The sequence below is a fragment of the Aotus nancymaae genome, unplaced genomic scaffold (genome assembly GCF_030222135.1).
Source record: "Aotus nancymaae isolate 86718 unplaced genomic scaffold, 86718_ANA_hifiasm-v0.15.2.pri h1tg000006l, whole genome shotgun sequence".
In the NCBI taxonomy this organism is placed as follows: Eukaryota; Metazoa; Chordata; class Mammalia; order Primates; family Aotidae; genus Aotus; species Aotus nancymaae.
Window position 1 is genome coordinate 63,238,276 of NW_026988417.1, and position 23,300 is coordinate 63,261,575.

At 37.7% G+C, this 23,300-nt stretch overlaps 1 protein-coding gene across 1 annotated transcript in view; it reads right to left on the reverse strand.

The window, feature by feature from the left end:
• The window catches only part of SULT1B1 (sulfotransferase family 1B member 1), a 39,594-nt gene that overhangs the window by 6,628 nt on the left and 9,666 nt on the right, over positions 1 to 23,300 (reverse strand). Inside the window, 3 exon segments of the mRNA XM_064367626.1 lie at positions 1,730 to 1,824; positions 2,455 to 2,581; positions 21,949 to 22,046. Of these exon segments, the coding sequence (XP_064223696.1) occupies positions 1,730 to 1,824; positions 2,455 to 2,581; positions 21,949 to 22,046 (320 nt within the window).

Genomic DNA, 23,300 nt, shown 5'->3' on the forward strand with positions numbered 1-23,300 from the left:
ATGGACATGCCTAAAAAGGTAACGGGGTTAGATTATAAATCAAAATGAGTAAGTTTATTTGAAAGCATTTTAGCTAAATAAGGACAAAAATGGTCTCAAATGTTATATGGGAAAGAGTATAATGGTTGTTTTGGAATTTGAATAGCAGCCAAGCAGAGGAAATGTATTCTTAGTCTTATGGAGAAAAGGGACTTTTATCAGACACTAAAATTGTTCTTTTCTTAAAGCTTTTAAGTGCTGCTCTGCCCTCCAAAAACATGAAGAGAGGTATTTGTTAGCGAGCAGAAACAATTTTCTCTCTTATTAAGAATTTATAACTTATCTCTGGCTAAACAAGCTCTCAAGAGACATATTACTTTTTTACTGTAATTTCATAGACCATGCTAGGTTTTGCAGCTGTGTGGTATGAGCAAATTAACATGAATAATCTCAAACCTTGTATAAAGGGACAATGATAAGTCATAGATCACAGATTCTTTATGGGATGTGGACAACTGTGATGGAGAATGAAACTTGGGCAGTGAATTAAAACTCAGAGTATTCTTTGTGATAAGATACAAGAAACACCCTGGGAGTTTCTCAAAATTAGCTAGAGCAAGGAATATTTCACATGGGGCCAAATTTCTGTGTTATGCAAAGTAGCATTAATGTCATTAAAGTTTTGGATATTACCACTCACCCATTTATTCATTGAAGCAATCAATGATCCTTGCAAGTAACCTCGAGCCCCTGTTTATGTGATATGCACAGTATTAAGTGCCGGGATGTAGTTTCCAAGAAGACAAATTTGGTAATTTTTATTGTAGGTCTGAAAGCATTCTAATTTGTATGTTTAGGTTTTTATAAGTAAAGGAGCTAGCTTCCATATGTTTTCCTGGTGTGTGTGCGTGCGTGTCTGTGTGAATTTGGCCAATGTAAGTAGAAGAGTTCCATAATGGTGGCATGAAACTTTGTAATTGTATTTAATTAATACGGCTTTATACTAAATAGATGATTACAAGTTTCTGCACTAAGAGTAAGGTAGTCAAGAAGGAAAGGAGGGAATAGTTTGAATACAATAGATAGACTATCTGAACCAACTGGATGTGCAAAATATAGGAAACAAAGACAGTAAGAACAACTTTTATTGTGGAGAGAGAGTAAAATAATAAAAAGATTACGTGTTGGAGAAAAATAAAATTAGTGTTGAGCATGTTAAACTTAATACAAGCATGAGCTAGAAAATCGAGGTAGAAGTAAAAATGGAGACACACAAAGAAGATAATTAGCACATAATAGTTGTGAAACAGTAAGTGTGGAAGGGATAGTCCAAATATAGTAAACAATTTATAAATAACAATTTAAAAATATTAATGAATAGATTTTAAAAATTAGTGAGATATCTAGAGGATAACAATAAGCATGTGATATCCTGGTGAATGTAGGAAATAATTGCAGAGGAAAGAGTGGTGTAACATAACACAGTGGCTAAGAGACAAGAGGAATAAAAATAAACCATTAATTTCACATTTAGAAAGTCATAAGAGACAAGAGGAATAAAAATAAACCATTAATTTCACATTTAGAAAGTCATTAATTATCATAGCAAGATGTGGGTTAAAAATGCGTGGTGGATAGGCAAAGCAATCATCATTTTGGACTCCACTGACTAAGTTGAAAAGCAAATATTAATCCTTCTATAGTATGAGGTGGTAGGGAAATTATCCAGAATCCATTTTTACCATTTTACCTCTTTCATATCTTCATAGTACAAGAAAAGTATTGGGTGTTCTTCCTTTATCTTCCATCAGTTTTTGACATGAGTAAACCAGGAACCATAGCTCACTAAAACAAGATAAAAGTCTATTTTCATAAACATTCATCAAATTAAGTGTTTCTTTCTGAACGTTAAGTCAAATTGTGAAAATGTTTGTGGAAGTTAGTAATCAAAGAAACTGAGAATATGAGGCCAATTTTCAAAAGTAAAATTAGCTATTTATGGATATATAAGCATCAGATATTTTATGTCAAGTATGAAGAAAACATTTCAGACAAAAATATACTGACCTGCAAAAAGTTATACTTAGCTTCACAAAGAAGAAAACTATTATCTTACAAAGTACCCATATCAACTATTTATCTAAGTACTATAAATATAACATATGCATATACATATCTAACTAATTACTTAAGCAAGTTAAACAATGTGTATTGTGATCAGGGACTGAGAATGGATATCTAGCAACCGAGAACAGATTATAGAATACTTTCATATGCCAATGATTAATGCTGGTTTTATAAATTGAATGTCATAGTAAAATATTAGATGCATTAGATTTAATGTTTTAGATAGTATTTGAACACACTTTTTACTGAGCTGGAAAAATAAGTATTTTGAAAGTCATAAGAGTTATTGTTAATAGGATTATTAAAATTAAAAAATTACTTGTTAATTTTAAGATAAAATGTATGTACCTTTTCCAGTTATGAATTTTTCCAGATATTCTCCCCAGGTACTAGGAAAAGGTTGTAAATTATTCATTAAGTCAAAATGGTAATATGAGACTGAAACATCCTTGCCATTACGAGCCACATAAATAATCTGTAGTGGGGGGCAGGGGGTAGGAGAAAAACATAAAATGAAAGACGTTTTATTTAGGAAAAAATTAAACTATAAGCATATAAAATAGCAGAGTACTTTTTAACTGGAAATTGTGGGCCAGGAAGGCCTATCTATTAGCAGCTAAAATATAGAATCAATCAAAAGTGATTTTCAATACAGCAATGTATTTTTGAGATTAGAACCATTGAGTTATAGAGGTTTTGAAACAAACCGTGAACCACAAATAGACCACTGTGTCTTTTGGAAGAACTTCAAGGTCCTAGAACACACGTTATCAAGAAAATGACCCTGTGACTAAAGAGAATACCAGCTAATTGAAAATAACAAAATCGTGGGGAAAAAAAAAGTTTTCACTTCTGCCAGTTAAATACCCAGAAAAATATTAGGTGCTGATAAAAATATATAGAAAGAAAAAGGAGGCAAAGAAAAGATATTAAAAGTCATTAAAATAAGTTTTGGGTCATCCAGTTCAGCAACTAGAAGGTATAGACTCACTATGTTCTGCTTCTCTACACTTAATATCACTAAAGCTCTGGAAATTATTCAACAGACCATGATACAAGAATTCTAAAAGCATGCTGGATAAAAAGCTGAGTAATGCCAATGTGGTGAGTTCCTCCTAGGTTTCCTTTTCATCTCTTGTAACTCTTGGACTGGGCAGCAAAAAGGACTGTGACCCGGAACCATTTACAGGCATATGGGAAACAAACAAAGAATCTAGAAAAATCTGCTCTCCCTGTTCAAAAGATCAGGAAAGAAGAAGGCCAACAGAGACATCATAGTGGAGAATCCCAAACTCTGCTTTACACCCGGGGTCCCTGTAGGTGAACTTATTCACTGTCAGTAGTGTCAGTGAAGCACTGGGCCATTCAAGCTCCTGCAGTACAAATGGGCTTCATGGGCAGTCCCACCTATTCACACTAACAGTATCAGAGAACCCCTGTTACTCCAAGGCCCCAAGGCTTCTCTCTGACTTTCAAAAGGTCAGCCAACAAGAGCAGGAGGTCCAAGAAAGTACCTTATACCCTTTATGTGGCATCGGCAGGGACAGAACAGTATGCCCAGCAGCTCCAGAAATCAAATCAGCAAGAAAAACAAAACTGAGATGAATCAAATGTTAATTTATGTGACAAAGATTTAAAGTAGCTTTCATGAAAGAGCTTCAACATTCAATTAAAAATTGTCTTGGAGGGTAGACCAAGATGGCTGAATAGAAGCCTCTACCAATTATTCCTCACACCTCCAAGGAAATATCAAATTTTCCAACTACCTGCACAGAAAAAGTACCTTCATAAGAACCAAAAATCAGGTGAGCACTCACAGTACCTAGTTTTAATTTCATATCACTAAACAGCCACTGAAGAGTTTAGAAAAGATAGTCTTAGAAATGCCAATGCCACTCTTCCTCCGACCCTTAATAGCAGCTATTTGGCATGGTGAGAATCTGTGCACTTGGGAGAGGGAGAGCACAGCAATTATGAGATATTGCATTGACCTCAATGCTGCCCTGTCACAGTGGAAAGCAAAACCAGACTGAACTCAGCTGACAGCCCTCCATGAAGGAAGCATATTGAGCAATCCTATCTACAGGGGAATCACACATCCCAGTGGTAGAAACTTGAGTTCAGCAAGCCTCACCACCACAGGCTCACCTGCAAATAATCTTAAAGGGCAGTCTAGGCAGTGCTGAGATGGCCTCAAAGCCAGTGGACTTGGAGGTTACATAACATACTGAGACATACATGACTAAGGGAGTGCTTGCACCACCCTTCCCCAAGGGAGGAAAGGGGACATCATGTTGTACCTTACAAAGCAAGGGAAGAGAAAAAAAGTTTCTGCCTGGTAATCTAGACAATTTTTCCAGATCTTATTCAAGACCACCAAGGTAATACCTCTACAAGTCTGCAAGAAACATGATATTAGTGGGATTGGGGTGCCCTTATTGAAGATGTGGCTGCAGTGACCAAAGATTTAGATCACAGCACTCAACTCCCTTGTATACTTGGAAAGTCTTTCCAAAAAAGACTGATACAAAGAAGCCCAGACTATGAAGCCTACAATAAAAACCTAACTCTTCAATGCCCAGACATTGATGAATATCCGTAAGTGTGAAGACTATGCAGGAAAACATGACCTCAGCAAATGAACTAAATAAGCAGCAGTAACAAATCCCAGAGAACTGGAGAAAATATTTGCAAACTACACATCTGAACAATAAATTAATAACCAGAATATAAAAGGAGCTCAAATAACTCTACAGGAAAAGTTCTAATAATCTAATTTTAAAATAGGCAAAATATCTGAACAGGCATTTCTCAAAAGAAAACATACAAATGGCAGGTAGGTATATGAAAAGATGCTCAACATCACTGATCATTAGAGAAAGGCAAATCAAAACTACAATTAGATATCACCTCAACCCAGTTAAAATGACTTTTATTCAAAAGACAGGCAGTACTACATGCTGGCAAGGATGTGGAGAAAAGGGAATTTTCCTACCCTGTCAGCAAGAATGTAAATAGTACAAATGGAGAACAGTTTGGAGGTTTCTCAAAAAAAAAAAAAAAGAGCTGTCATATGATGATTCTTCCACTCACGCTACTCGGTATACACTCTAAAAAAGGAAATTGGTATATTTAAGAGCTCTGCCTTCTAATGTTTATTTCAACACTGTACTCAATAGCCATATCTGGAAGCACCCTGAGTCCATCAATAGATGAATGAATAAGAAATATTTGGTATACATACACAGTTGAGTAGTATTCAGCCATAAAAAAAAGAATGAGATTGAGTCATTTGCAGCAACATGGAACTGCAGTTCATTATGTTAAGTGAAATAAGCCAGGTTCAGAAAGACACACTTCACATGTTCTCATTTACTTATGGAAGCTAAAAATTAAAACAGTTGAACTAATGGAGACAAAAAGTAGAAGGTTGGTTGCCAGATGCCAGAAAGGATTTTGGGTGGTTAGTGAGTGAAATATGATGGTTAATGGGTACAAAATAATTGTTAGCAAATGCTGGGTCATCTTAATTATTTCTAATGCAACAAGGTGACTATAGTAAAAAATAATCGATCACCCTCAGCAAACACAGGAACAGAAAAAGAATCACTGCATGTTTTCACTCATAAGTGGGAGCTGAACACTGAGAACACATGGACACAGGGAGGGGAGCAACACACACGAGGGTCTGTTGATGGGGCAAGGAGAGGGAGAGCTAATAGCTAATGTACAAATAGCTAATTCAGGCAGGGCTTAATACCTAGGTAACAGGTTGACAGGTGCAGCAAACCTTCTTGGCACATGTTTACCTATGTAACAAATATGCATGTTCTGCATATATATCCCAGAACATAAAGGATAATAAAATTAAAAGAAATAAAAAAATAAGAAAAATAAGTCCATGGCCATTGAGCACCTAATTTTACCTATTTTAAAGAAATTATCCCAGATGAACATACAAAGATGCCTATACAATGGAATACAGGACAGACATAAAAATGTTACCATTGTAGGACAGATAGTAACTGTATTGAAAAATGTACTCAATACAGTATATTGTTAAATGGAAAATAGTCATAAAGCAGACTATGCAGAATTATTTTCATTTAAAAATATATACATATATAACTTTTATTGTGGTGGTTGTTATACAAATATATACATGTGATAAAAATAACATAGAACTATATATACTACTATATATACGCTTTGTGACAATGTCAATTTCCTGGCTTCTGATGACATAGATCTACATACACTCAATGTACCAACTGCAATTTCCTGGCTTCTGATAGTATACTTTAGTTATGTAAAATATAACCATCAGGTATAACTGGTTGAAGTGTATATACAATTCTGTTGTTGTTATAACTTCTTATGTATTTATAATTATTTCAAAACAAAAAGTTTTTTCTGTACATATATAGTTTAGAAGTGAGACAAATAAAACAAAATGCTTATAGTTCCTTCCACTAATTAATAATATTTGAATGATTTTTATTTTCATCACACTTTTAAACTTTTGCACAATGAACAAATATTTTCATAACAAGGAAATATTATTGAATAATATAAAAAGCTAAAGACATCCCAATAATTAAAATATTTGAGTATAAGTAATAATAATAATTTAGTTGTAAATTTTAAATAACTAAAAGAGTAATTGGATTGTTTGTATCACAAAGGATAAATGCTTGAGGAGATGAAAATCCCATTTACTATATGATATGATTATTATGCATTGCATGCCTGTATTAAAATAAATTATATAACCCATAAATATATATGCCTACTATGTACCCATGAAAGTTAAAAATTGAAAAAAAAAATAGTTTAAAACAAATGAAAAAATAGAAAAGAAATTTAAGTTATATTTGTAAAGTTAAATATATGGAAATTATAGATCTGTAATGTATAATAATTGAAATAAATAAATCGCTAGATGGACCGAATAAGTTAATGCCAATGATAAGAGGACAGAATCAGCGAACTTAAAGATATATCAATGGAACTTACTCAATGTTAACAATACAGAGAAAATAGACTGAAAAAAAAAGAAATTTAGGAATCCGTGGGACAGTAACAAAAGGCTTAACATTTGTATATTTAGAGTTATACAATGATAGATGGAAGAGTAAGGAACTAAAACAGTATTTGGAGAACTGGTGACCAAAAACTTTCCGTAAATGTGGAAATAAATAAATCTATATATCTAAGAAGCTGTGTGACCTCCAAAAAGGGAAAAAATGGTTATGTCAAGAAACATTATAAATAAACTTCTAAAAATTAAAGATGCATAAAACTCTTAGTAAAAAGCCAGAGATACAACACACTGCATAATAAATATCATCAATTCAAATGACAACAAATTTCTCATCTAAAACCATGAAGGCCAAAAGGTAGTATTGAAATAATTTTTCAAGTGCAGAGAGTAATATATTGCAAATTCCAAATCCCATATTCAGTAAAACTGTTTTCAGCCAAGAAGGGAAAAAAGACATTCTCAGAAAAAGGAAAACTAAGAGAATCAATTGCTAGTAAACTATCTTATGAAATATCTTCAGGAAGTTCTCCAAACAGAAAGAAAATGACTTTAGAAAGGTGAAAACTATAGAAATGAAAAAGAAAGAGAATGGGTAAAAATAGAAGTAAATATAATAGCTAATCTTTCACCTGATAAATTTCTTAACTCATATTTTACAGTTGAAGCAAAAGTTACATTATCTGATCAGTTGTTCAATTTATATACAGGATCACTTAGGACCATTTCGTTGAAAATATGGAAAGAGTAAAGTGGCCTAAATTGAAGTAAGATATCTACACTTCACTTAAAGTGAGAAAATGTTGACATCATTAGTCTGTGATGAGTTAGTTATGTGCATTTGTGGCAATACCTAAATCACTCACTGAGAAAACTATACAAAAAATATATTCAAAAATACTATAAATAAATAAAAATACAACTTCAAAATATTTAGGTACAACAAAGGAAAGGAAGAATCAGAACAGAAATGAGATACAAATAACAAAAAAGAACAAATGACGTGATAGATATAAGTCCTAAGATGCCAATAATGTCTTTATTTATTTATTTATTATTTTTAACTTTTATACTTTTATTTTAGGCCCAGGGGGTATATGTGCAGATTTGTTGCCTGGATAATTTGTGTGTCACTGGGGTTTTGTATACAAATAATGTCTTCATCCAGGTAGTGAGCATATTACTGATAGGTAGTTTTTTTGACTTGTATCATCTGACCACCCTTCACTCTCAAGTATACCCTGGTGCCTATTGCTCCTATCTTTGTGTCCAAGTGTACTCACAGTTTATCTTCCATGCATAAGTGAGAAAATAGGATATTTGGTTTTGTGCTCCTAAGTTGATTTGCTTAGAATAATGGACTCCAGCTGCATCCATGTGGCTGCAGAAAATATAATTTCCTTTTCTTTATGGTTATGTAGTATTCCGTGGTGTATACACACCACATTTTCTTCATCTGTTCCACCATTAATGGGTATTGTATTAATAAGTTCTTACTCTTCTATAAAGAACTGTGTGAGAATAGATACTTTATAAAGGAAAGAAGTTTGATTGACTCACAGTTCTGCATTGCTAGAGAAGCCTGAGGAAACTTACAATCATGGCAAAGGCAAAGGAGAGGCAGGCACTGTCTTCACAGGATGGCAGGATGGAATGAGTGCAAGCAGGGGAAATGCCAGACACTTATAAAATCATCAGATCTTGTGAAAACTCACTATCATATGAACATCATCAAATTGCCCCCATGGTCCAGTTACCTCCACCTGTTCCCTCATATGACATATAGGAATTATTACAATTCAAGATGAGATTTGAGTGGAAAGACAGAGTTAAGCCATATCATCCTGCCCCTGGCCTCTTTCATATCTCATGTCCTCCATTTCAAAACACAATTATGCTCTTCCAACAGTCACCCAGTCTTAATTTATTCCAGCATTAACCCAAAAGTCCAAGTCCAAAGTCTCATCTGAGATAAGGCAAGTCCCTTCCACTATGAACCTGTAAAATTGAAAGTCAGTTAGTTACCAGATACAATGGGGGTATAAACATTGGGTAGATACCCCCATTCCAAATGGGAAAAGATGGTCTAAACAAAAGAGGCTATAGGCCCCATTCAAGTACGAAATCCAGTGGGGCAGTCATTAAACCTTAAAGTTCCAAAATGATCTCCTTTGACTTTTGTCTCACATCCAGGTCAAGCTGATGTAACAGGTAGGCTCCCACAACCTTGAACAACTCTACCCCTGTGGCTATGCAGGGTACAGTCCCTCTCCTACCTGCTTTCACAGCTGGTGTTGAGTGTTTATAGCTTTTCCAAGTGCACAGTGCAAGTTCTCAGTGGATCTACTATCTTGGGGCCTGGGGGATGGTGGCCTCTTCTCACAGCTCCACTAGGTGATGCCCCAGTAGGGATGCTGGGTGGGGGGTCTCCAATCCCACATTTCCTTTCTGCACTGCTCTACCAGAAGTTCTCCATGAGGGCTCCGCCCATGAAGCACACCTCTGCCTGGACAGCCAGGTGTTTCCATAGATTCTTTGACATCTAGGCAGAGATTCCCAAACCTCAATTATTGACTTCTGTGTACCTGCAATCTCAGCACCATGCAGAAGCTGCTAAGGCTTGGGGCTGGCACCTTCAGAATCCATGGCCCAAGCTGTACATTGGCCCCCTTTTAGCCACAGCTGGGTGGTCTGGGACATAAGTCACCAAGTCCCTAGGCTGCACATAGCAGAGGAGCGCTGGGTCTGGCCCATGAAATCACTTTTTTCTCCTAGGTTTCTAGGCCTGTGATGGGAGGGGCTAATGACATGCCTTGGAGACCTTTACCACATTGTCTAGGTGATTAGCATTTGGCTCCTTGTTACTTATGCAAATTTCTGCAGTCAGGTTGAATTTCTTCCCAGAAAATGTTTTTCTTTTCTACTGCATCATCAGGCTGCACATTTTTCAAACTTTTATGTTCTGCTTTCTGTTGAATGCTTTGCCCCTTAGAAATTTCAAAGTTCTGCTAATCTCTAGGGCAGAGGCAAAATGCTGCCAGTCTCTCTACTAAAGCACAGCAAGAGTGACTTTTACTCCAGTTCACAAGGAGTTCTTCTTCTCCATCTGAGACCACCTCAGCCTGGACTTCATTGTCCATATCACTATCAGCATTTTGGTCAAAACCATTCAATAATTTTCTAGAAATTTTGGAACGTTCCCACATCTTCCAGTCTTCTGAGCCCTCCAAGTCTCTAGGAAGTTCCAAACTTTCCCACATTTTTCTGTCATCTTCTGACCCCTTCAAACTGTTCCAACCTCTGCCCATTACCCAGATTTTCTGGTATGTTTAGTAGTAGTGGCCTGCTACCTCAGTACCAATTTACTGTACTAGTTCATTCTCACACTGCTATAAAGAACTGCCTGAGACTGGGTAATTGATGAAGAAAAGAAGTTTAGTTGACTCACAGTTCCCTGTTGCTTGAGAGGCCTCAGGAAACTTACAATCATGGTGGAAAGCAAAGGAGAAGCAGTTCACAGAGTGGCAGGACAAAGCAAGTTTTAGCAAGGGAAATGCCAGACACACAAAACCATCAGGTCTTGTGAGAATTCACTTACTGTCATGAGAACAACATGGGGGAAACCACCTCAATGTTTCAATTACCTCCACCTGGTCCTGCCCTTGACAGGGAATTATTTCAACTCAAGGTGAGATCTGGGTATAGACACAGAGCCAGAGCCAAACCGTATTAGGCATCTAGGTTGATTCCTTTGCTATTGTGCATAATCCTATGATGAACATACGAGTGCATGTATCTTCCTGGTAGAACAATTTATATTCCTTTAGGTAACTACTCAGTAATGGGATTGCTGGGTTTTATGGTAATACTGTTTTAATTGTCTTATTTTGAAAAGTGTCTATTTATGTCTTTTGCCAGTTTTTAATAGGGTTGCTTTCTGCTCATTGATTTAGTTTCCTTATAATTCTGGATATTAGATCTTTGTCAGAGGCAAAGTTTGTAAATATTTTCCCCATTTTCCTATGCAGAAACTATTTAATTTAATTAAGTCCCACTTGAACATTTTGTTTTTTTGTTGCAATTGCTTTTAAAGACTTCACCATGAAATCTTTTCCAAGGCCTATATCCAGAATACCCAGAATGATATTTTCTAAATTTTCTTCTGGGTTTTTATAGTTTTCAGAAATACATTCAAATCTTTAATCAATCTTCAATTAATTTTTGTATATGGCAATAAGAAGGAGTCCAGTTTCAATTTTCTGCATACTAGTAGTCTTTTATCACATCACTACTGATTGAATAGAGTTATTTCTTCGTTGCTTGTTATTGTTAACTGTGTTGAAGATCAGCAGGTTGTAGGTAGGTGTGCATCTTTATTTCTAGGATCCCTAGCCTGTTCCATTGGTATATGTGTCTGTTTCTGTACCAGTATCATGCTGTTTTGGTTACTGCAGCCTTGTAGTATAAAGTTGGAGATTGTGATGCCTCTGGCCTTGTTCTCCCACGTCTCTGTCTGAGTCTAGGAATTTTTATGAACCTTAGAGAAGAAGGGTATGGTGATTGGTCCATGGGCGGCCATGGGTGGGCCTGGAAGAAAGCACCACAGGTTCCCACTCCGGTCTACAGGACCAACAGCCCAGCCCCCAGGTTTCAGGCCTGCTCCAGCTTGAAGGTGGGGCTTCACTGGAAGCCCACCCTCTTCTGTCCATGAGATGTCTACCTCTTGCCATCCTTCATAGTGCTCAAGCTGTTACTGCCAAGGGGTGCCTACAGGCCAGTGTCAAGCTACCCTCAGCAGCCCCTCAACTTCCCTCCTGTGTCCTGGGTGCCTGAAGTCTGGAGGGGGCCAAGGTGACGGGGGCTGGTGTGTAAGAGCTGTCCCAAGTGTGCACACATCCAAGTGGGCTGTGACAGCAAGCACCCAGGCTTGGTCCCAACCTTGCTCCGAGATTGGAGTGTGTTCTGGGAGCAGGCAGAGGCCAGATAGTGGGAGCAGACACTTCTCAGCCTGTGAGAACAAGACGGCAACCTTCCTAGGCCCCAAGAGTGCAGAAATGCCTGGGTCAGTAGCCACACATGGGTGGCTGCAGCTGCTTCCAGGAAGGCAGTGCTCTTGTCTGCTCCTGGCCCCCAAAATCAAAGGGAGGACTAGGTCCACAACCATGACTTGGGCTACTGCAGCTATGCCCACGAGGATAGAGTTTCTGCCTGTTCCCAGCTCCGGCTGGCTTCCTGGGCACCTCAGGTCTTATATAATATCTTTTTGGAGTTATCTGGATTCTAGGATGGTAGGGTACCACCCTGGACCCAGCTCTGCCTTGGAACCCCTCTATGCCCATCCCTTCTTGCCTAACCACACTGCTTCCCTATCTGCGGGTGACTCAGCTAGTCTCCATGGCGGTGGCAGGGCGATACCAGGGCAGGAAGCTCTGCAGGAGTCCCAGGGGTGGATTCTAGGAGCTGCCAGTCTCCTCTCTGTGTTTTTCCTGCATGGGAGGTGCAGCGGCCCCAGCCAATCTTGCACAAAGGAGCCCGACAAGCTCAGGGACAGCCCCCCAAGTCCTGGCTCCACCTTTAGCCAGGGCTTGTGGGCTCACGAGACACAGCAGGGAGCATGATTGAGGCCACAGAAGAGGCTCTGGGCCTAGGAGTGGGTCCTGCCCAGTCGAGCAAGGAAGGGTAAAGGTGGTGCAGTTGGCTGCTGTAGGTTCACGGGGCACAGGGGTCCTACTGCTACCATTGCTGTTCCTGCAGCCACTCCTGCCGCCACCACCCACGTCTCCCCACTGCAGCTGATGTGATGGCAACAGCCATTCTGGACTGCTGTCGCTGCCATCACTAGGAGGTTGTATTTTTCTGAGAATTCATCCCTTTCCTTCTAGGTATTCTAGTTTGTACGCATAAAGGTGTTTGTAGCAGTTTCTGAGGGTTCCTTGTATTTTTGTGGTGGTGGTGGTAAGACTACCTTTGTCATTCTTGTTTGTGTTTATTTGGATCTTCTCTCTCTTTTTTTTTTTTTTTTAATAATCTAGCTAGTAGTATATCTTCTTTATTCTTTCAAAAACAAACTTTTGTTTTTGTTGATTTTTTGTACGGATTTTCACATCTCAATTTCATTCAGTTCTGCTCTGATTTTCATTATTTCTTTTCTTCTGCTACTTTTGGTGTTGATTTGCTCTCATTTTCCCAGTTCCTCGAGATGCAATGTTAGGTTGTTAATGTGAGACCTTTCTAATGTCTTCATATAAGTATTTAGCACTATAAACTTTCTTCTTAGTACTACTTTATCTGTGTCTCATAAATTCTGATATGTTGTATCTTCGTATCTCTGTTTTCATTTGTTTCAAAAACTTTTAAAACAACTTTCTTCCTTAATTTCATTATTTACCCTTTTCAAGGATGGTCATTTAAATTCCATGTAATTGTATGATTTTGATAGATCTTTTTGGTATTAATTTATATTTCTATTGTGCTGTAGCCCAAGAGTGTGGCTGATATGATTTTAGTTTTGTATTTATTGAGAATTGCTTTATGGCTGAGTGAAGCATGTGGTCAATCACATAATATGTGCCATGTGAAGATGAGAAGAATGTATATTCTGCACTTTGGTAGATGTCTGTTAGGTACATTTAGTCAAGTGTCGAATTTAAGTCCTGAATATCTTGCCTTGATGATATGTCTGACACTATCAGTGGGGTGCTAAAGTCTTTCACTAATATTATATGGTTACGTTAAGTATTTTTGTAGGTCTGTAAGAGCTTGTTTTATGAATCTAGGTGTTCTAAAGTTTGGTGCATATGTATTTAGAATAGTTACATCTTCTTGCTGACTGAACCTTTTTTCATTGTATAATACTCTTCTTTGTCCTTTTTGATGGTTGGTTTAAAGTCTCTTTTGTCTGAAATAAAACTAGCAACTCCTGCTTTTTTTGTTCTCTGTTTGTTTAATATATGTTTCTCCATTCCTTTACTTTGAGACTATGGATGTTGCTGAATGGGAGATGAGTCTCTTGAAGTTTGAAGGTAGCAGAGTTGGGTCTTTCTTCTTTATCCAACTTGCCATTTTGTCCCTTTTAAGTTGCTCATTTAGCCCATTTATATTCCAGATCAAAACACATATGTCAAGATTTATCCTGTAATTGTGCTGTTAGATGGTTATTATATAAACCTGATTATGTAATTGATTTATGCTATCGAGGTTCTGTGTATTTTGGTAGGTTTTGTGGTGGCTGGTTTGTCTTTTATTTCCATGTTTAGTACTTCCTTAAGGATCTCTAGGAAGGCAAGTCTGTTGAGAATGGATTCCTTTAGTATTTCCTTTTCTGAAAAGGATTTTATTTGTTAATCACTTTTGAAGCAGTTTGACTGGATATGAAATTCTTGGTTGGAATTTCCTTTTTTCAGGAATACAGAATACAGGTCCCCAGTCTCTTCTGACTTGTAAGATTTCTGCTGAATAGTTCACTGTTAGCCTGGTACAGTTCCCTTTGTATATGACCTGCCCCTTTCCCTAGTTGTCTTTAAGATTTCTTATTCACATTGACCTTGGAGACCTTTTTTCACTCTCTATTTTAAGAATTGTTGTCTTATATAATATCTTTCTGGGGTTCTCTGAATTTCCTGAATTTGCATGTTGACTTCTCTAGCAAGGTTGAGAAAGTTTTTATTGACAATATCCTCCAATATGTTCTCCAAGTTAATTGCACTCTCTCTATCTCTTTTAGGAATTCCAGTGAGTCACAGGTTTGGTGTCTATAGAATCCCATATTTCTTGTAGGTTTTGTTCTTTTTTTAATTCTTTTTTTTTGTCTGCCTGCATTGATTCAAAGCAATAGTCTTCCATCTCTGGTACTCTTTTCTCAGCTTGGTCTATTCTATTATTAATGTTTCCCATTGTATTATGAAATTTCTTTAGTGAATTTTTTTATTTCCAGAAGTTCAGTTTTGTTCTTTCTTATTGTGTCTATGTTGTCTTTCTACTCTTGGTCAGTTTTACTGTTTTACTTGGATTGGGTTTCAACCTTCTCCTGTATTTCATTGAGTTTCCTTGCCATCTAGATTCTGAATTCTATGTCTGTCATTTTAACAATTTCAATCAGGTTAAGAACCATTGCTGGCAAGCTAGTTAAGTCATTTGCAGGCAAGAAGACACTCTGGCTTTTAAAGTTGCCAGAATTCTTGAGCTGTTTGTTTCTTATCTGTGTCAATTAATGTTTCTTTAATCTTTGAAATTATTATTATTTTTTTTTTGGATGGTGTTTTTTGCTTTTATATTCTTTATTGCCCTTGAGGTTTTGACTGTAGTGTACATTTGGGTTTATTAGATTGTTTTCCTTTTTGGATGCTTTTAGGGGGCCAAGGCTTAATTCAGCACTCCAGGGATAAGGGCTCTGTCTCTGGGGAACTAGAACAAGACCTGTGGCTTTGTTCTGTGGCCCCTTGTGGGTCAAATATCTGCTCTGCCGGAGGTGCTGATGTGTTTCCAGTCTAGTAGCAACAACATTCCAATCAAGGTTGCCGGTAAAAGAGATTCAGTGGAGCAGTGGAGACAACATGGGAAAGTGTAATCCAACAGGGCAGCAGGGGGCCAGAGGACATGTGTAGTGATGGGGCAACCATGGGTGTGCACTTGCTCACAGGGTGGCAGGGGTAGGCTTCAGGTTACTGTACACTGATGGGAGAGGCTGAAGGTGGATCTGTACCAGCAGGGATCCATATGCAAAAGTGAAAAACTGGAAGTTGGGAGCTGCTAGCTGAAGAACTATGACAGCCACTGCTGCCAAGAGCTTTGGCAGGGCAGCTGAGGCTGTGCACTAAGCAAGTGTGGCTATGCAGGGACCCTAGTAGAAGCTGGCACAGAGAGGAGTGGTCAGATCAGACTGGCCTGGGCCCGTGTGCAATACAGGCCTGATTTCTCCAGATCTGTGAGCTAACAAAAGCTAAAGCCACCTAAAGAAATATGGAGGCTTGAAGGATGGGCACCTATGGCCATGCTCCACTACAACTATTCCTATGCCAGAGGGTTCTCTGGGCTCCACACAGAGTAGAGTACTGTCTCTGCCAATTCTCTGGGAAGTTCTCCCTGCCAACTAAAATGTCTCTAGGTGTCACGGAGTCTCCTTCAGCTAGGATCCTGGAGGTCCATGGTAAGAGTGGGCCACTCCATGCCTGTTTTACTCACTCCTTTTCTATGAGCTATGCAGGGCCAGGAATGAGTTACAGTGCTCAGCAACCCTATGCAGGATTCCTAGATTTCTCCCCTTTTAGCTCTGAGATCTTCATTCTCCATCTATTCACTCTTAATGCCTTTTATCCAAATATCTGTTTGGAGTTTGCAAGTCTGCTTGATATTCTGGTCTTTTTTAGTGTGAGAAGCTCTTCCAGAATTCATATGGTCAACCAACTTGGCTCTACCCTCTAACTACTTTAAATTTATATAATATACACACATGAGTGGTAGGCTTTTAATTGCTGCCTCAACTTCAGACCTTGTTATTGGTCTATTCAGGGTTTCGACTTCTTCCTGGTTTAGGCTTGGGAGGAGGCAACTGTCCAGGTCCAGATGGGTTCACAGCCGAATTCTACCAGACATACAAAGAGGAACTGGTACCATTTCTACTGAAACTATTCCAAATAATCCAAAAAGAGGGAATCCTTCCCAAATCATTTTATGAGACCAACATCATCCTAATACCAAAACCCGACAGAGACTCAACAAGAAAAGAAAACTACAGGACAATATCCATGATGAACATAGATGCAAAAATCTTCAATAAAATACTGGCAAGCCGGTTGCAATAACACATCAAAAAGCTTATCCACCATGATCAAGTAGGATTCATCCTGGGGATGCAAGGCTGGTTCAATATACGCAAGTCTATAAATGTAATTCACCACATAAACAGAACCAAAGACAAAAACCACATGATTATCTCAATTGAGAAGGCCTTCGACAAAATTGAACAGCCTTTTATGCTAAAAATTCTCAATAAACTAGGTATCGACGGAACGTACCTCAAAATAATAAAAGCTATTTATGGCAAACTGACAGCCAATATCATACTGAATGGGCAAAAACTGGAAGCATTCCCTTTGAAATCGGGCACTAGACAAGGATGCCCTCTCTCACCACTCCTATTCAATATAGTACTGGAAGTTCTAGCCCGATCAATCAGACAAGAAAAAGAAATAAAGGGTATTCAATTAGGAAAGGATGAAGTCAAATTGTCTCTATTTGCAGACGACATGATTGTATATCTAGAAGACCCTATCATCTCAGCCCAAAATCTCCTGAAACTGATAAGCAACTTCAGCAAAGTCTCAGGATACAAAATCAATGTGCAAAAATCACAAGCATTCCTATACACCAATAACAGACTTAAAGAGAGCCAAATCAAGAACGAACTGCCATTCACAATTGCTACAAAGAGAATAAAATACCTAGGAATACAACTAACAAGGAACGTAAAGGACCTCTTCAAGGAGAACTACAAACAACTGCTCAACGAAATAAGAGAGGACACAAACAGATGGAGAAACATTCCATGTTCATGGTTAGGAAGAATTAATATCGTGAAAATGGCCATACTGCCCAAAGTAATTTACAGATTCAACGCTATTCCCATCAAGCTACCAATGACCTTCTTCACAGAACTGGAAAAAAACACCTTAAACTTCATATGGAACCAAGAGAGAGCCCGCATAGCCAAGTCAATTCTAAGCAAAAAGAACAAAGCAGGAGGCATCACACTACCGGACATCAAACTCTACTACAAGGCTACAGTAATCAAAACAGCATGGTACTGGTACCAAAACAGAGATATGGACCAATGGAACAGAACAGAGGCGTCGGAAGCGACACAACATATCTACAACCATTCGATCTTTGACAAACCTGATAAAAACAAGCAATGGGGAAAGGATTCCCTGTTCAATAAGTGGTGTTGGGAAAACTGGCTAGCCATATGCAGAAAGCAGAATCTCGACCCCTTCCTGACACCTTACACTAAAATTGACTCCAGATGTATTAAAGACTTAAACATAAGACCTAACACCATAAAAACCCTAGAAGGAAACCTAGGCAAAACCATTCAGGACATAGGCGTAGGCAAGGACTTTATGACCAAAACACCAAAAGTATTGGCAACAAAAGCCAAAATAGACAAATGGGACCTAATCAAACTCCACAGCTTCTGAACGGCAAAAGAAACAGTCAATAGAGTGAATCGGCAACCAACAGAATGGGAAAAAATTTTGCAGCCTACCCATCTGACAAAGGGCTGATATCCAGAATTTACAACGAGCTAAAACAGATTTACAAGAAAAAAACAAACAAGCCCATTCAAAAATGGGCAAAGGATATGAACAGATACTTTACAAAAGAAGACATACATGAGGCCAACGAACATATGAGAAAATGCTTATCATCACTGGTCATTAGAGAAATGCAAATCAAAACTACATTGAGATACCATCTCACGCCAGTTAGAATGGTGATCATTAAAAAATCTGGAGACAACAGATGCTGGAGAGGATGTGGAGAAATAGGAACACTTTTACAGTGTTGGTGGGAGTGTAGATTAGTTCAACCACTGTGGAAAACAGTGTGGCGATTCCTCAAGGACCTAGAAATAGAAATTCCATTTGACCCAGCAATCCCATTACTGGGCATATATCCAAAGGATTATAAATCGTTCTACTATAAGGACCCATGCACACGAATGTTCATTGCAGCACAGTTTACAATAGCAAAGACCTGGAACCAACCCAAATGCCCATCGATGATAGACTGGACAGGAAAAATGTGGCACATATACACCATGGAATATTATGCAGCCATTAAAAACGAGGAGTTCGTGTCCTTTGTAGGGACATGGATGAATCTGGAAACCATCATTCTCAGCAAACTGACACAAGAACACAAAATCAAACACCACATGTTCTCACTCATAGGCGGGTGTTGAACAAGGAGAACACATGGACACAGGGAGGGGAGCACTATACACTGGGGTCTGTTGGGGGGGAGTGGGGGGGACAGCAGGGGGTGGGGAGTTGGGGAGGGATAGCATGGGGAGAAATGCCAGATATAGGTGAAGGGGAGGAAGGCAGCAAATCACACTGCCACATATGCACCTATGCAACAACCTTACATGTTTTTCACATGTACCCCAAAACCTAAAATGCAATAAAAAAAAAAAAAAGAAGAAGATGGAAGGACTTTCTGGTAGAGTCCTGAAGTTCTCTCCCTGATTTTTGCTCTTGTGTTTTAGCTTTGGTGTAAATATTAGGCTTTACCTGATTTTAGGTTCTGTCTTTTAAATGCATTTTACAATAGTTGACTCAAAATTATATACAGAGGACCATTTGTATTAGGACTTTAAAAATGTCACACAGTTACCAAGTAAAATAATAAATCATGAAACACCCTTAAAATAATAATAATAATAATAATATACACACATGAATCTAAAGACAAAAATTGGCAGAGTGTATAAAAACGGAACTCAGCCATATGCTGTCTAAAAGACATACTTCAAACAAAATGACAATGATACATTGAGTATTAAAGAATAGAAAAAAGATATGTAATGCAAGCATTAATCAGTAAAAACTAGGAGTGGCTATATTAATACAAGACAAATAGACTTCAGGTCAAAAAAATTGCAAGGGACATTATATAATGATAAAAGTACTAATCTGTTAAGAAAACAAAGTAATTCTGAATTCCAAACAGCAAACAGCAGAACTTCAAAATACATGAAATGAAAGCCAGTAAAGCTGAAGTAGGAACAGACAAACAATAGTTATAGTTGAGCATGTTTACAATCTACTCTCAGGCAATTGATAGAACTGCTAGAAAGAAAATAAGAAAGGACCTAAAAGAACTGAACAACCTTATTGCTCAAGAGGATGTAATAAAAATATAGAGAATACATTCACCTACAAAGAAGAATACACAGCCTGCTCAAGTGCTCATGAAACATTTACCAAGATAGAACAAGATGAACCGTAAGAAATGTGAAGAATTGTAATAACGTAGAGTATGGTCTTTGACTGAAATGGAATAAAACTAGAAATCAGTAGAAAAATGAAAACAAAAGTCCTCAAACACTTAGAAATTAAATCATACCCGGCCGGGCGCGGTGGCTCAAGCCTGTAATCCCAGCACTTTGGGAGGCCGAGGCGGGTGGATCACGAGGTCAAGAGATCCAGACCATCCTGGTCAACATGGTGAAACCTCGTCTCTACTAATACAAAAAATTAGCTGGGCATGGTGGCGCGTGCCTGTAATCCCAGCTACTCAGGAAGCCGAGGCAGGAGAATTGCCTGAACCCAGGAGGCGGAGGTTGCGGTGAGCCGAGATCACGCCATTGCACTCCAGCCTGGGTAACAAGAGCGAAACTCCGTCTCAAAAAACAACAACAACAAAAAAAGAAATTAAATCATATCCTTCAAAATCTTGCAATAAATAAGGAAATTTCAAATAAAATGAAAATATGACTAGCATTGAGTGCAATTGAAAGGATGACATATAAAAATTTTGGGGATGCAACTAAAGCTGTACTGAGGAAACATATTTGCAAAACTAAATGTTTATTTTAGAAAAGAGTAAAGAAACAAATCAATAATCTCAGTTCCTACTTAAAGAGATTAGAAAAAGGAGAGTAAAATAAATCCAAAGCAAGTAGATGGAGAGAAACAATAGAGAAAAAAAGCAGAAATCTATGAAACTAAAAACAGATAAACAACAGAAATAACTGAAAAAATAAATAACTAGCTTTAAAAATCAATAAAATTAATACACTTATGGCAAGACTGACAAAGACAAGAGAGAAAAGGCACAAAAATAACAGATCAGGAGCAAAATGGGGTATCAGAACAAATCCTGCAGCCATTAAAATAATAATGAGTATAATATGAACAACTTTTAATTCATAAAGTCAACAACTTAAAAAAAATTCTCACACATCATTAATTGTCAAAAGTCAGATAAGAAAAAATACATAATCTACATAGCACTATAGCTATTAAAGAAACAGAATTTGAGACCAGCAGGATGGCTCATGCCTGTAATCCCAGCACTTTGGGAGGCCGAGGTGGGTGGATCACCTGAGGTCAGGAGTTTGAGACCAGCCTAGCCAACATGGTGAAACCTGATATCCACTAAAAATACAAAAAATTAGCCAGGCATAGTGGTGCGTGCCTGTAGTCCCAGCCACGTGGGAGGCTGAGACATAAGAATCGTTTGAACCCGGGAGGCGGAGGTTGGAGTGAGCTCAAATCACACCACACCACTGCACTCCAGCCTAAGCAACAGAGTGAGATTCTGTCTCAAAAAAAAAAAGAAAGAAAGAAAGAAAGAAAAGAAAGAGAATTTGAAATATACAATTTCCCCAAAAGCAGATAAGCAGGAACAAATGTTTTTCCAAAGAATTTTACCAAATCTTCAAATAAGGACTAACGTCCTTAAGTTGAGTTTTTACAGAAGGTCTGAAGATCTAGGGAGAGTTGAGGGAATAAAAGTAGCAATATTTTGCTGAGATTTGGATTCTATTGCTGCTCAAGTTTGGAACACCTGAGTATATAAATTCAGACTAAAACTTAATTTGCAATTGAAGTATTTCAATGTAGCTCAGTTTTCCTGGTCACAAATAAATGACACTTGAAGATTTATGTACAATGTGAATGGGTAAAGATTGTTGCAAGTATTTGGTTAAAAATATATATATTTAAAAATTAACTCTGTGAGTGGATAAAGGGATAGGGCCACAGTGGAAAACTGACTTGCAGTCTGGAGTATACCTTGCAATTGTTCTCCCAGAAAGACTTAGGAAGAAGATCAGTCGGTAGATGTGTTTTCACAATCCGGGGTGATGAATTCTTCTCTAATTCTACTACACCTGATAAATTTTAGTTAAGTACATAGATATATTAGAGTCTCCAGAGAGGCTGCATTTCCTTATTTCCTTCTTTTGCCAACCAGTTTTTTTTTTTTTTTCTTGAGACGAAGTCTCACTCTGTCACCAGGTTGGAGTGAAATGGTGCAATCTCTGGTCACTGCAACCTCCGCCTCCTGGGTTCAAGTGATTATCCTGCCTCAGCCTCCTGAGTAGCTGGGACTACAGGCTTGTGCTACCATGCCCAGCTAATTTTTCTTTTTTTTAATTTTTAGTAGAGATGAGGTTTCACCATGTTGGCCAGGATGGTCTTTATCTCTTGACTTCGTGATCCACCCGCCTTGACCTCCCGAAGTGCTGGGATTATAGGCGTGAGCCACAGCGCCTGGCTGCCCACCAGTTTTTCCAAGATATTTTTGAGCATTATACAATGCAGCTAAATTCTGAACCAATCACAGGGATTTCACCACATTCCTTAAGGCAGTACTGTGTAACATTCAAGGGTACACATTCTGAGGTTAACTCCCTGAGTTCAAATGCTGACTCTTTCACTTAAGCATTGTGAGACACTTTGAAAGTATTTCAAAATCTCTGTACTTCACTTTCCCTGTCTCCAAAATGAAAAACAATAATACTCCTTTTAATAATTTGGAGTTTTATTGTACCTGTGCATTGCTATAAATGACTTTTTAAATGTTTTCTGCATGCCAAAGAGATATCAATAACTAGTAAGTCTAAAATTGGCTATTGTGTTTTATCAGGTACTGTAGCATAGATGATGTTAATTTTGTATATATTATCAGCTGTTGTATCTATATTTTCATTATATCCTATTTATGTCATATGTCTCTCCATATATGGACGCACAGTAAAAATGTGTAATCTTTAGAGGTTACCTTAACTCTCTAAAGTCACACAACAAATACATGGTAGAACTTGGTTTCAGATTAAGGTCTTAAGAGAGATGATACATGAACTTCTCATGCTTTCTTTTTTCTTTTACAGTATTACTTATATACAGTCTAAACTCTAGAATATCTGATAATCTTACATATTTTTGCCATCTCTGAATACAAAAGCAAACTCACACAAAATTGCATCTGACTCACTCATTGAAAACAATACTTTGTTTTAAATATTCACAATAATTCACTGCATATGCTAAGAAGTCATTAGGCCTATTACAACATTTTTCTTTTAATGTTCTATATAACCTACTTTGGTTTAATAGTTTACTTACTTATTTGTTTGTTTACT